Here is a 15,730-nt window from a genome sequence, read left to right as displayed (position 1 = left end):
GTAGTCAGAATAATGGCAATTCTGATTCACTTGTGTGCAAACCCAGCCTTCCAAACGAGGTCTCTGTAGAACACTTACCGTAGCATCTTCTGAGATCCTCACAGGAGCGAAGACGGCGACGATACAAGGGGCTAGTGGACACGCAAACAGCCACATTCTACTTGTAATATGGTACTTTATTGCACACATAACAGCTTGTTTTGTGTTTTTTTTTTTTTGGTGTGATCAACATTTCTGGCATTACAATTTATCCCTGTCTACTATAAAAACAACATAAAACAATAACAAAAAAATGCTACGGTACATAAATAGGACTTCATATAACTAATAAAAATCTTAAAATTTCATGTTTAGTGTTTCCCTATATCTCATAAACAGCTCCCATCATACAGAATGTTAAAACACTTCATTTAAAAAGTCAAAAGTTTTAATTTTAAAGCACACTGGCATTGGTAAAAAAAAATATCCAGTTGCAATTTAGAGTTTGTCTGGTTTATAGCTTTCCTTTAACCCTCTGAGTGCCATTTGTTTCAGAATTATACATCTTTTTGGCTTTTCTTTGGGTCTTGACAAAAGCAGGAATGTTTTCAAAAGCTGTAATTCTGAGCGTAACATTATTGCAACCTTGTAGGAATAAGGATTGGAAAGGCACTTCAATCCACTGATATTTCTGCAGCTCAAGTGAGCCATAAATGTGAGATTATGTGCAGCTTATTTGTAGTATAAAATACAACCAAAAAACATTAAAAATTACCAGGAACTAAGCTGTGAGGTGTGGGATAGCTACAGTAGAGACACCAGAATAATCCGAGTACAGGTTTTGGAGTTTAATAAAAACCCAGCAAGGGACCTGCCTTGGGAAAAATATCACGTGGAAATCATGTGCTAGAGCTATTCATTTCTGTAGTCACTGCGCAGGCAGTTCAAAAACTACAGATTGTGAAACATTTTAGTTGGAAAAGTAAAAAAAAATAGCTTTTGGTCAAGAAATTCCAGTTTGTACATAAACATCCAGTCTTATATCTTTATAAAATATAGAAGTATAAAATTTCAGCATGCTGAAAATGCTCTGTGTAAGAAACAAGGACATGCAATTAACCTTTTTAATCCTTGAAGTAGAAAAATACAGATTTTTTCATTACTACAAAGGCACCGATGGACTGTTCCTGAAAGTTAAAATGTAAGTACTGGCAACTGGTTGCATACCATTCTAATTTAGAAATGCAAAACAATGTGAAAAAATTAACACCCATGAAATCTGAAAGCACATCAGACAAAATTTAGATGCCTCAAATGTATAATATAATCAATTATTGGGGGAGAACATATACAAGTCTGAAGAGAGTTTAGAATCTTCAGACTGACATTTAACTTTAAAAAGTTAACTAACATCTTACCTGGTGCACACACTCATTTTTCTCTGTTGCAACTCCAGATTATTAAAATAGTGCTAAATTTGAAACTTCTGTTGCAAGGACTGAGTACTGCTAATCACAGTGCACAATAATATGCATAAGCCGCCCCCCGCTAATCAATCAAGTTTACAGCAGGGGATCTGAAGCATTAAAACACATCGTGAAATTGCAGCATTCTCAAAACTGAATAGTGCAAAAAGTGTTTGTGTATCCAGCACTCAGTGGGTTAAAGAGGAAGAGATTAATAAGTTAATCATTGCTTGTGCGCCTTTGTTTTGGAACACCTTTCATTAGTGAAAGAAAAGAAGCTCTAACAATTGAACTGAAAAATTAGTACACAAAGATGTGCTTCAGCTTTTAGGCAACAGAGGAAGATAAAGATTTTAATTGGAAGAAAAATAAGTTTGATCCCAAATGCTCTCTCTGGCAGTGGTGGCACTAGAATGTGGGTTCAAGGTGCAAGGGGAAAAAATCCAATGTAAGCAGGTAGCACTGATTTTCCTTTCTTAATCCCCCAGGGTAATGGCACATATAAATAAACAGTTGAACTCTAGATAATGAAATTTCAAAATGCAACTAAAGATCATTTTTAGGTTTTATGATGTCACCTACAATCTATTTAGCTTACGGTGGTGACACCATTTCTTAGATGACATTTTCCCCCCCAATAGCTTTGACACTAAAGAAACTTAAGATAGTTGAGCTCTTTATCGCTAGAACTTCAGAAGGGGTCTGACCCCAACCTGCAGTGTTCTTTCTAGTTTCATGAAAGGGAGCTTTGCTTTTTAGACAAGGCTGATGGGCCGATGAGCTTTTTATGAAGGTGATATTGCAGCTCTCCGCTTACTCGCTCTGCAAAGTCACACCCCCTGTGAGGACTAGATGAGCAAGAACCTCAGACTGAATCAAACTGAATCTGTGAATCTGTCTTCTGAAGTATACAAGTATAAGAGTCAGTTGTGGCAGTGTAAGTGTGCTTCTCTATTGACTTTGAGCTAGTCTTACCTATAGCCACAAAGACCACAAAGGTTTGTATGCAGTCTCTCCACACTAATTCTGCATAAAATGCACTTTACAATCACTGAGTAAAGCCGTCACGTACTGTATTTTGAACAAAGCCCCGTTTTTTCTTGTACCCACAATTCCTTCTGTGTGTGCGCCACCACAGCTCATTGGAATAGCTCAACCTTGGTACGATCCACTTTCATACCAGTTATAAAGCAGCTCTCAGTTGTTCTAAACAGTGCAAAATAGCCCGACAAGACAAACAGCAGTTGGATTGAGATGAAATGTCAGTAGGTCTCTCAGGGGCTGCTTGTGGTGTGTATGTGCTTGTGTGAGCAAAGGTGTGTGTTTGTGGCCAAACATCAGGTTTTTAATTTTGTTAGTCCAGTGAACCAGACCATACATTCATTAAACAGGTTAAAAAACACAAGACAAAAAATAATATCAGCAAGTTAGTAAAATTCATACTAGAATGTTTTATTAAAATAAATGCCAGGGGGTTAATAAGAAAAATAACAGCAAACACCATGGAAACTAAATGCAAGCAATGTAAAAATACTTATAACAAGAGAACTAATAAAGAGGCTAATGAATTAACAAGCTAGGAACTGGGAAAAAAAATCTAAAAAAGGCAACACTCCCAATGATATGGACCAGGAGAATAAAGGCTGACATGAAAGGGAAAGAGGAACTATTAAAAAACTTGCAGTGGGCTTTTATCAGAAAAAAAGGAGTCAGAAAATGTTTTATAATATACATATAAAATGAAGTTAGAAAAATACATTATAAACCTGTAACAATGGCTGTAATTACATTATCATACATATTGGCAGGCCATAGACTGAATATGGTACAATAATCTGTACTCCTGATAACCATCACACACAGTTCTGTAACTTTGCTGAGGGAGTACATAATACTGTCAAATACTGATTTGTTCTTGCTCTCTACATCTTCCTTTAATATTGCATTAACAAAATAACACTGAAAAATAGAACAATGACCTTTGTAACAGTATGTAAGAGGTTAAAATAAAAATGAAGTCTGCCAGGGAGAAAACAGAAATCGCAACATTGCTTTCCTTTTGCGTTGTACTTTATCTCTTTCAGTGTGATTAATCCCAGTCGTCTAGATAACTGAAACCCATGGGCTTTAAGGCTTCTGGCAACGCCTGGTGGGAAAAGAAAAATCATTCTGCTCCTTTTTTTTTAAAAAAAAAAGTCAAAATTCCCCAAATTCAACAACCAATTTTTTTGTTCGGTTGAGTGGAAGTACGTTTATAGCAGCAAAGGCCCTCCTTTGGCAAAGCTTAACTTAATTTTATTAATTTTATTCTCAGACCATTTTCTAAGAATGAGTCAATAACTTACTACCCCCTTGACACTAGGGTTCGTATTATCAACGCTAACTTTTAAAGCTACTTGCTCCAGTGCACAATTTACCACCCCTTTTGACATTTCCAGCTAAACTGTTTGGGAGAAGAAGAAAAAATCATCCTCAAAAAAAAGAATCCTAGTTGATTCTTGCTAGAGTCTTGCACCTGAACACCTTTCTGAAAAAAAGGGGGAGCAAACTTTGCTCTGAAGTAAAAAGCTCTGAGAAGCACTTGGTGAATTTTTAATGAACAAGTAATACCTTGGATTTACAGCATCACAGGGTGAGCTTTAAACTTGGGGGTGATCCCTAACACTGTTGTTGTGATTCTCCACGAAATCTCCCACCTTTTGGCAACAGTAACATAGACCAAGTGTTGCTATGTAGAAAAACGGTCAAGGTTCATCAGGGTGCCCAATCATTATAAAGCGTGTCTATAATGAACAAGCAGTAGGAGTTTTGTCCACGTGCTGCTTGTCAACAGCTTCTTGTCTGAATTGGCCGCTGCTAAAGAACATTTTGTTCTCAACACAAATGCCTTTGGCCACCTCTGGACTGCATAAATAGGTCGCAGAGTTGGTTTATGGGACAAAGGCGAGGTTTGCAGTTATTGAAACGAGCGGTTTACAGTCAGCACTGAAGCTTTTCTACCCTCCAAACAAAATGACAGCCCAGCAGGCGTATGCATTTCAATTGGCAGTTTGTTCTCGATCAAGTGTTTAACAAAAAAAAAAGTGACAATCGTAAAATTTAAAATATATATTGTTCAAATGGCAGATAGGATTATAACAAAAACCTAACAAACTCAGGAAGACAAACCATGGCACAAATATTAGCTGGTCGAGTCACTGCTATTCTTATTTGCATAGAATAATATCAGTAGCTCTAGTGAGGGGAATACTGAGCTACATCTACACTCTGAGGTGTCATCTTTCCAAATACCCTTTCTATGGAGCATCTATTCCTGGTTGGTGTGCGCTGGACACTAACAAATGTTAATTAACACTTGGAAAAAGAAACGACCATCAATAAGGCACTTTTTTTTCTTTTTTGAAAATTTAAATTTTCCATCTAAAGTTTCTTGCAACATTCCTAGATATACTATTTTGGTCTTTATTTTCCCAGCCACTACTATCCAATGTCACATCGTTTTTATGTTAGATTTTCTTTTTTTTTGTTTTTTTTTTCTAGTATTTTGTAACTGCAAGTTAAGTATAAAAAGCTAAAATTGCCAAAAATATATTTTCTTCACCAGCACCCTGTAAAAGTATCTAATTTGTTTTCCTCTGTACTTTATATGCAATGACAGGTATCTACATTTTATATATAGAACAGGTACGTAATAGAGCAATTAAAACAGGCAAGCATGGCTTTCACATCCTCTTATTTTTCTTGAGAAAGAGTAAAAATCATACAAACACAGGAGTTTGTTTATACCGGCTTGTACTGTGCAAGACACATTGTGGATGTGCTGTAAAGTTGGGATCAGAATTTGAACAGATTTTTAATTCAACTCAAAATCGTAAGAAGATCAAAAAGAATTAGGAAATCTATATTTGAGAGCTCTCTTTGCAGAATCACTCCCTTTCTCAGCCTAAAAAGCCCCTTAGTGTTTCAGCATGTTATCCGTCTGAATCGGAAACAAACTCTTCCTCACCCACATGCCTCTAAACTGGGACTCAATTACCGCAGTCTGCTGAAAATATTAACCAGCATCTGGTTGGGAAGTGGACTAACTCCCAAACTGTTCAGTGTGTAACAGCACACTTCTCACTCTTTCAAAAGCTTGGCACCCTGTGGTTGAATGTGTATATGCAATACCTTAATCAATTTCTTAAAGTTGGATTATTTTAGGGTGGAAAAAAGCCTGGCACTATTATTGACCTTGTGGATAAGCAACATAAAGGTCAGTAACAAGATGAAGATTCCCCCCATCACACACACACCAACCACCTTCTGGTACCCCCCAAATCACACACACACCAACCTGCCAATTCTCCAGTTACAAAAAGGAAAATGACCTCTCTTTTCTATTGAAAATCCATAAATTCCTTGTCCGTTTGTCAGAGAAAAAACAACAACATAAAAAGCTCCTCTGCAATAATTTTAGCCATGCTTCAGACAGCAGCCAAGTCAGGCACACCCATAATGTGTCAGCACAGAAAAAAAAAAGTTTTCAGAGCTTTTAGAGACAGGGCTACATGTGAAAAGACAGAACACTGCAGTTGGCATGAGTGGTGTGTGTGTGTCTCACATCCCCACCACCTAACTAAGGCAAGGTGACGGAGGGAGGGGGGTGGAGTTGTGACACTGATGGGAAAGGGTTGGAAGAGAGATGCCTCATAACAGCATCCAGTCATCACAGGAAATAAATCATCTGGTTATCGGTTAGCTTCATTTCAACAATACATACAGAGACAGAGCTGTGGGGTGTGGGGGGGGTGGGGTTACCTTATTGCTTTAGTTATTCAGTGCAGATACTTGGATACCATCCACCCAAACCAAGACTACAAGCTGAGACTCAACAAAAAAAGGAAAAGAAAAAGAAAAAAAACACAGTTTTGTTGGGGTGTAGTCGAGTTGCTGTAGTTGAGTTGTTTTTTAACATGTTGTTAGGTTACGATGCGTACAGGTGCCTTAGCTCGCTGCTTCCAAGACAGGCTAGCAAGGCGATTACCAGTTAACTGCTCAGCAGGCAGGCTTGGTCAGCTCATCATTGGGTGAAGAATTCAGAGGTCAGAAGGTCATGTGTTAGTTGCCGGTGGCGGCTAGGTGGTTAGAAACAAAACAAAAAAAAACAAAGAAAAAAAGAATAGAAAGGATATTAGTGTCAGCAAGAAAAGACTGGAATGACATCATTTTAACAGTAAAATGAATGAAATCTCAATTCTCTCCCCATGAATATATGACTTGTTAGGTTAATCATGACGCACTTACATCATGATTTCACTAATACCCCCACCTGAATCATCAAAGTATTATAATTAGAGCAGAGAGTGTAGGAAATATCCCAATACCCATAACAGAAGCAGAGTCCAAAAATTAATGTTTTAGTTCTAAACATCAAGTGGAAATGCAGTTATGTACAATACAGTAGGATTAGTGTTAATAGACGTCCCCTAGTGTCAAATAGACAAAGAAAAGCTGAACTGTTCACATTGGGTCTACTTTTTATTTACCAGTATATACAGGTGCCAAAAATACATTTTTGGGTTATGTTCTAGAAATGTCCATATATAAAACAGAGGTACCTCTTCTTATAACTGAAATACTACAGGAAAAAGTAGTGAACATTTTTTTTCCCCAAAAAGTACACTTAATGTAAACTACCTGCTTTAATTGAAGAAGATAACTTTGACATTGGACAGCATTAAATGTGCAGGTTGGTCCAGCTTGATCACAAACTCGTGATCAAGCAGTAACAGCTAAAATGGTACAATCAACATCTAGCCCTGATCCACTCAACCTGAGTTCAAGGAACATAATTAATTCCAAATTCTCAAAAGATTATTTTCATGCCAGCATTCCTAACTTCCCATTGTCTGTAAGCTTAACTTTTATTTTGAATAGGCCATGGATTATATAACCTCAGTTCATTCCAGCCATCTCAAACCTGCAGCACTTCAACACTCCTTAAACCGAGTGATGTGGAATAGTTACATCTTTGAAAGGAAAATTCAGTAGAGGTGGACCTAAAATTGTTTAAGGCCCTGAGTGGGGAAAAGCAGAGTATGGAATGCTCTGCATTCTGAAAGCAAATCAACAACTGAACACACTGAAGCAAAATAATCACTTCCATCTGAATGATGACCGTGAACGCGAATCCGGTGGAGAAAAAAAAAATATTCCTAAAAAGCTGGTTCTGAACTTTGACTTTTGTTTTCATTCCAAAAACCTTCAGGAAATGCGCTGCAGACCAAAGTAGTCAAAAACCTAGACCTCTCCTGGCATTAAAAGGTGCATCAGGCTAATGGTTCCATTGCACTTGAATTTGGTCTTTTTTAAAAACATTTTGGAGTTTCACATTTTGGCACAACCAGTACATTTAGAGAAAAACGTAATGCAGAAATCACTTTTTTCCCCAAAAAAACTTTTTACAGACGTCACATGAATGTAAACTAAGTCAAACCTGAGGATTGAGATTTGTTTCTGTAAACGAAACTGCATACCACAGATTAAGACACGATGGAGCGAAAAACAAAATCAGCAACACAAAAAAGGATGTGTTAACTAAACTAACCTCTGTCTGCGGTCACAATCCTTTGGTAAGGATGGACCCGTGTGTCATGTCGCCGCACTTTAGTTGCCATTGCTCCTAGATTGCAATAGGTCCACAGTATTAGAAAATCACTTAGAAAACAAAACATTTTCATATGTACATACATTTCCATACAGAAAATAAACATCATAACTTACATCTATATAATTTAGACTATAATATTCCACAGTATCAAATATTACAGGAGGTTCACATGAGACAAAACATTTGCAACAACTGTAGGAAAGACACTTGCATTGAGTCTGTTTCAGGATTTAGTCAGGAATGTTTTTTATGTCCTCGCCTAGAAGCTTACAATAGTTTAGGATGAGCCTTCTGTTGTTTAAATTTACATGTCTCTCAACAAGCTCAGGAGATGAGAGGGTTAATTCATATTGTCCGTTAAAAAAAAAAATCACTGAAACAGAATCTACTCCACCGCACTGCAAGAGACAAAACTCAAGAGCTCTTGGATAGAACACAGCCAATACTGCTCAAACTCAAAACATTGGAGCCGGCCACATGAAAGGCTGCTTATTCCTGTAATTTACTCTCAGCAGGGATTGCCAATGGGCATATGATTATTCCATTTCTGAGAATCTTGTATCATGAAAATTAGGTTCAAATGTCAGACAACTAAAATGATTTGTGTAACAAGATATTAGGTTTTGACCTTTCAGTGTTTTCAGGGCAGCTAGCTGAAGTTCGATTTAGTCTAATACTTTCACCTAATGGCTTAATTTCCTATTTGTACAGCAGTGACAATATCTTAGGTTTAATCTTTAGATGGATACACCAAAACTAATGGTTACGGGGGAAAAGAAATGCCAAAATTGTTAAAAACATTTGCATATATTAATCAGCTGCTCTCATTTCTAATCCCTAATGAAGATTGAATTTAACCGTGAAGATGTTAATGATTTTTCAACAGCAAACTAGTGTCCAGGACATCAATCTTTCCATATTTTAATTAAGAGGGAGTAAAAAAGTAAAAATTAAATATGTTTCAGTCTAACTGTCTTTTGAGAGCAAATCTTGTGTAGGAGTGTTTTTATTGAAAACGGTGTTGAAGAATGTCCAAAAGAATGACATCATGCTTATGCAAACCAAAATGATCCTCTCTTCTGTGCAGGAAATTATGTTCACGCCCTGGTGTGAATGTGCCTGTATGAGTTACAGAAAGGTCACCTACAACAGTCTGATGTAAACTGTAACCAAGAGTGCCTGTCAAGATGAGCATGTTTCATATTGACAGAAAAGTCCATCATAACCACAGGCATATAAGATGTATGTGGTATTCTTTATAAGTTAAAGGAAAGCTGATCCAGTTGTCTGTTGCTACAATATTCCCTGTAAACTAAAGAGGAATGTGTTGTTTGGGCTCAACTATTTTAATTATTTGGCAAAAACTCTTGGATAATTCAACTTTGAACCATCAAAATCAATAAAGTTCAGAGTACTGGAACATTTTACTTGTCTTGATATTACACTGTATATATAATACCTATAGTACCTTGACCAGACACTATTGCAGTCTTAAAACTGGTCTTTAGCACTTCAGTTTAACTTATTTTCAAAGGTAGACAGACGCAGCTCCTTTTGGCTATCACTGTTAGTTATAAACATGCGAACGCCGAAGAAAGTTGTTTCTTTAAATATACCAGGTCCCTGCTTTAATCAACCTATAACCAGCTGTAGATGGACCTGCATTGCCATGCCACTAACTGTGACCGAGCCGAGTGCATTTTCAGCTTTTTTTAAGTGCTTCAGCTGCAATTAATTTTCCTCCCTGTATCCAGAGTGCTATCAAAATGGAATGGGTCAACGTGGTCACTGCTGCTCAAATGTGCCCGTGGGCGCCGAGATGAGTGGATCAGAACATAAAACAGGGTGGCAGGACCGAGGAATAGCTTCCTGATCTCCATTCGGACCTTAGCACAGATGAAAGTGTTGGTTATAGACACTCATCTGGGTCTCGCAGCACCACCTTGAGCAGTCTTGACAAGACCTGGAGTCAAAACCTACTCCAGCTTCCAGAAAAACCCAGGGTCACAAATTCCATCCTCATTCCAGCTCTTTAGAGAGCATGCAGATGAGGAAGAGAGACCTAATCAACAGCACTTTAAATCTGTAGTGGTTAAGTAGCTAAAAAAAGTTATATTTTGTAGAAATACTGAGGAGAATTTATAAGATATCTGAAGTGGAACCTACATACTGTATTCAGTTCAATTTTTAAAAAATATTGCACATCCAGCTTTAAAAAAAAAAAAAGGCAACTGTGTAGATTTAAAATGGATATGCACTGGCAGGCAGCTATTGGACCTGTGGGAGGTACACTTTAAGTTCAATCATTCAGATATCGCCTGAAACACTAAAAAGGCCTAAATGAAAAACTGGAGAGCTGCACTGATAGAAGTAAGCATAGCAAGAGGCAGATGAGCATTAAAATCTTTTGGCTTGTTCAATTTCCATTGGCCTGCAAGTGGTCTGAATTCTGTCAAGTTGAAAATGCAGTGAAAAATGTCAATTTTAGAAACCTAAATTAGCTTTGTAATGTTCGGCGGCTGGGTAACAAGTTACTTTTACTGCAATCTCAGTGTGTGACTGGTCAACATCAGTGTTGCGATGTATCCCGACAGAGAGCAAAACCGTATGTGCCTGGAGTTTAGTCTACAAAGCGTTTTTTGTGTAAGGCTTAAAAGGAACATGAACTGGGCTTCCACAAAGAGGCATCTATGAGAACCGGGTTTGGTTCAAGTGGGTGAAACAAGGAATGATTTCAAAAGACAAAAAAAATCTCTGGAGATCTGTTTGCCTCAGGCAACTTAAAAAAAAGGCGCTCAGCGGTGGTGGATGGAAAAGCCCATGGCAGAAACAAACTAAGCCAAAAGGGTTTCAGGGGCTCGCCATCTGCTGCTTCAGAGACAGCCCTGTGAACTTGCAGGAACGTGGAAACAAAACATCCCAACTGTGACAACATCCCGAATAACGGACATAAAAATACACTCGTCCCACGCTGTGAAGACAGGTGGGTTCCTGTACAAAAGCCCTCAGCTCGATACGATGTATTTACCTTTGAACAAATCCTGACCTTGGCTCCCAGAGGCTGTATCCATTACGCCACTGTACAACAAGCTGCTTTCCTGTCCAGGGTTAACGACTGTCCCAAAGCCCCACAGGCGCTTACCTAGAACCCCGCTGGGCTCGATGGGGTACTCCAGCAGAGATGCGGGGGCCAGGGCATAGGGGTAATCATAGGGCGATGCGTAGATGATGCCAGCATCTGGCGTGGGGGGTACTAAGGTTGGCGTCCCATTAGGCATCATCGCGGCCGTTTGGATGGGCCGGATGATGTTCATGATGGGGGTCCCTGCTGGTGTTGGGGGTCTCAGGGCCGTGGGGGGCAGAACCTGCCCCGTGGGTGCAGCTATGAGCCTGGGGCCCTGTGCTGCCGCGGCAGCCGCTGCAAGAGAAAACGCAAGGGTGGCTGCAGTAAGCAAAGGGGGTGAAGGAGAGAAAGGAGGAGGAAAGACAGGGAGTGGGAAGAAAAATCGCAGGTGGAAAAAAGCAGGATGCGAAAATGAAAAACAGCAGGAACAAGATGGGGGAGGGAGGGGGAAAAGGAAAATTAGTCCATGCAATGATCATGGTGAACCACACAAGCAATACTTCATAGCGCAAAACAAAAAAGAAAACCCAAAACCAAATTGAAACAAAGACAAGGAGGTAACCACCAAATGTACAATTCATTAATCACATCAATAAATTGTAAATTGCAAATAGCACAAAGAAAAAAAAAGCTCCTGCTGAAATGGACCCTAATGTCACAGAGAGAAACAGGTCCCATTCCTAATTTGCCTCCCTGCTGTGAAAGATGCAGGGTCTTTTATAAGCAATCAAGATATTTAGAATCAAGGCAATCGTCTCTAGTAGTGTCTTCTAGGAGATACAATTACAACAAAACTTGAATGGGTTAGGAAGTCATACAGACAGATGTCCAAAGAGGTCCTGCCTATTGAAGACCATCTGTATTCCACAAATCTGGGAAGCATTAGGATCATTTCAGCTTAAAATGCAGTCTGGTTTGCATTTGTGATCATTTGATAGCAATGCCAAGTAGCACAACTGTTTACATGCTGATGTTAATTTTGGCCAAAGACAACATTAACATCAATACTGTCTTTTACATAATGTTTTTTTCAAACAGCTGTGATGTTACAGTATTGCTGTGCACTGATTCATGATAGAGGTTATTAATCTTACATTAGAACTGCAATGCACTGAAGCAAAGTAGAAAGAAAATCATCTGCTTTTACAGTGATAAAAATTCTGTGTGTGGTCAGCAGTTCAACCGAAACAGCTGTAATATTACGTTTATTTGCTGATCGGCTACATTTGGTGAATAAGACAGGCACTGATAAAAAGTCAGTTAAATGAAATTCTCTAATATTTCAGGAAAACTAGAAAGAGAAAACTAAAAGAAGCAACATAAGCAAGCCTATGCTGATACATTTCCAGAGCACAATACATAAAAACTGACTTTTTAAGTGCCGTTATCAGGGCTGAATGACATAAAAGACATTGCTTAAAAACACGTCTTAAATGCAAAAGAGGTCAGATAAATCATGCACAAACATGCCAGCGAGTTCAAGTCAGCAGAAGCCAAAAAAGTTCCCCAAGAATAAAGCATTTCCAAAATGAAAGGGCTGTGTGTTGACAACTTGACTACAGGTGTGCTGTAGACAACATGAAAGAACACATGGAAAGATCTTCAGCAAGCATCAAGTCCTCTGTCACTCCTTCAGAACACTGGCTACACACCACAATAAATGCAGTAAATCAGAGTCTGATTTTCTACTGATAAGCTGTCGCTCTCAATTCATCAGGAGCAAAGTAACAGAAGAAAAAACTGAAAGCGTATCTTCTTTCTGGCTTGTCAGATGTTACCTTGTATGGAGCCAACATTAACATGAATTGCACTAACACTGTAAAAAATTATACCATTTTAAAATTACAGTAGTGCCACTTTGTGAAAAAAACTGAAAATTGCATGTTTTCAGTGATTAGTGCACAAGTACAGACTAGTAGATGTTATCTCAGTTTCAAACCCTGTCCTTGTTCACACAGGATATAATTTGTTTTAGGTTAATGGACAATGTGCTTCGTAAGGCCCAGAATCTTTCAGTAAAGGACACAAACATCACTGTGTTTGGATGGGGATTTTGCACTGCATGCTAGCTAAAAGAAATCCAGGTCTACAACTAAATTCTGGGAGTCGTTCAAAATATTGAAACACATTAAGAAAAAATGTTATTCTGCCATTTTTCAATCATAAAAAAGTCATTATACATATTGAATTAATTTTCAAAAGAAAATTTAAAACCTAACAATTTCAAAATTTAACCCAATGTTCCCATCAAACATTTCAATGTCCAGTTACAACACCCCTGTAAAACAAGTGACTCCTAGACACAAAGTGTTCCATTTCCCCGGTGACAAATTTAGGGCCCTTCATGCATCAGCTTACCAAGGAACATGTGCCTTAGTTCTTCCTTGATGTACAAAGTTACTATATAACTACTAGTGTGTCTTACTGTGCAGCTACTACGTTTTGCACTCTGCACTGTCACAGTTATTTAAATATATATATTTCCTATCACATATGTTATATGTGATATGATATATATGTGATGTGTCATATGAAGAAGCAGGCGTGTGTTTTTGGTGGGCAGTGCAAAGATTATGTTTTTATCTCAGAAAGCCTGTTTCTTTTACATACAGGTCTTGAATAAAATGGCCTCAAAAAATGATACATCTGCAAGTGTAAAGGTAAAAGTGGAAACGATGTGTAAGTGCATTTAAATGTGAGAACAGGGGGCACTTTGCACAAAGGGTTGTGGGAGTACGGAACAAGCTACCCAGCCATGTTGAAGAAGCCGAAATCCGGGCTTCTTTCAAGAAACGGTTAGATGGAATCCTTGGATCAATTAGCTACTAACGACCAAAAGGGCAAGACAGGCCGAACAGCCTCCTGTAGTCTTTAACCTCTCTTATGCAATGTAGTGGGAAAGGCTGAAAGAGTGAAGCTTACGTGTCTTAATGTTGGTATCTCTGTATGTGCCATTGAGAATAGCCAGCTCCATCAGCTGCATTTTCTTCAGGTTGTCCTCTCCCTCAGCCTGCAAGAAAGCAAAAATAAAATCAGGAATCACAGGTAACCAAAAAAATTCCCAGGAAGAAATCTGTGCCTGACATCCTCTTAAATTAAGTGAGAATCATAAAAAACAAACCAGTTTGTTACATAAAGAACACTTACAGAAGGAATTGTTTTACCTTTTTGTTTTAACCTGATTAATTTTTGGTCTCTCCAGCAGACTTTTGTTAAAAATGCACACCATAACCTTGCTAATTCCATCCCTGTCAATTAAGGCTTAGTCCCATTTGGATAAAAAAATACATAAACATGCAAAGTCATTATGGCACAATTAGGAACTGAAATTATTCATGGATTGCAATTAACTTGCTTCCTTCAGCAAATCAACAAAACATAACCATGACAACGGAACGCCCAAATGTTTTTTTTTTTACCCACTGTACCTGAAGTCACCAAACACAGACAAAATACAGTGGCTGTCATGCGAGAGAATGCAGTACAGAGGCCAGACCACGGCACAGTTTGATCTACGAGCCAAGGGCTTTGTTCAATCCATTTTAGCAGATGTGTTCATCACTACAGCTTGGGTGCAGCTCGCATTTATAATCCTCATTTTGTTTGCCCACAGGCCAACGGCTACAATTCGGGGTTTGATTCCCCCAGCACTCGGATATTCACCCCCCAACTTCATCAGGCCTGCACAGAGGCTGGTTGCTGCAAAATAAGAGTCAGTCTTAAAATGATCTATTCTTCAAGTGAGTAGCCCCCATGCAAAACCTTACATGCAGGTGTCCCAATTAAGGTTACCATCTTCTGTAAAGGACTGGACACTTGGCATGAAGTCAAACCTGAGCCTTCCCATGATCCCTTCCACCCCCCCCCCAGTGTGATCAAGTGGGAGTGTTACAAGCAGCTGAAATCTCTCAATCAGCTAAAATTTCTAAAACACACAATCCAACGCTATACTTGTGCGACAGTGAAATGAAGAAGATATTCACTTTTTCAAGACAATAAACCCCCTGAAGCCTTGGAGGACACTGTTTGATTCAGTGGTCACTACACTTCACATTTTTCTCACCCTACCTCAGACCTAAAATAATATACAAAACGGGTTTAGGGATGTTGCTACTTTTAGCAGTTTGCAAGAAAAATGCATTTATTTCTTTAACACTAAATCAAACTGGAAGCATGGTATGGGAGTAATTACTATAATTGTATAATAAACGCTCTTTAATACCATAGGAGGTTTTCAGTAGATGCCTGTAATAATAAAAGGCTGTAAAGCTCATTCTCCAACTGGGTAGCTTTAGTTTCACCTTTATTAAAAGAGTATCTAAATTCTGAAACAAAGGTTCACAAAAACCAAGGCTGGTAAAAAAAAACCTGTAAAGATGTAAATTAAAGAAAAAAGCTTTGACAAGGAATCTGTGACTACTTTTATTACAGTCTGAGGATCACATATTAAAACATTTAAGAATCAACAGAGAGCCACTGGTGCCAGATTAGTAAATCTCAGTTGTAGCA

General features: G+C 38.4%; 1 protein-coding gene across 3 annotated transcripts in view; it reads right to left on the bottom strand.

Annotated features, from left to right (window-relative positions):
• Positions 1 to 2,876: 2,876 nt before the first annotated feature.
• The window catches only part of qkia (QKI, KH domain containing, RNA binding a), a 79,562-nt gene continuing 66,708 nt past the window's right edge, over positions 2,877 to 15,730 (bottom strand). The window contains exons 5-8 of one of the 3 annotated variants that reach the window (XM_088602997.1): positions 14,144 to 14,231; positions 11,126 to 11,539; positions 8,035 to 8,109; positions 2,877 to 6,562 (exon numbers count right to left, since the gene is read on the bottom strand). In XM_088602997.1, the coding sequence (XP_088459123.1) occupies positions 6,546 to 6,562; positions 8,035 to 8,109; positions 11,126 to 11,539; positions 14,144 to 14,231 (594 nt within the window). In that variant the 3' untranslated portion in view covers positions 2,877 to 6,545. The remainder of the gene's footprint in view (positions 6,563 to 8,034; positions 8,110 to 11,125; positions 11,540 to 14,143; positions 14,232 to 15,730) is intronic. The other 2 variants (XM_088602998.1, XM_088602999.1) reach the window with 2 other exon arrangements.

This window comes from Lepisosteus platostomus, chromosome 13 (assembly GCF_059453375.1).
Source record: "Lepisosteus platostomus isolate fLepPlt1 chromosome 13, fLepPlt1.hap1, whole genome shotgun sequence".
Taxonomy (NCBI): domain Eukaryota; kingdom Metazoa; phylum Chordata; class Actinopteri; order Semionotiformes; family Lepisosteidae; genus Lepisosteus; species Lepisosteus platostomus.
Note: the sequence above shows the minus strand (reverse complement) of the source record. Positions and strands in the feature narration are given on the sequence as shown.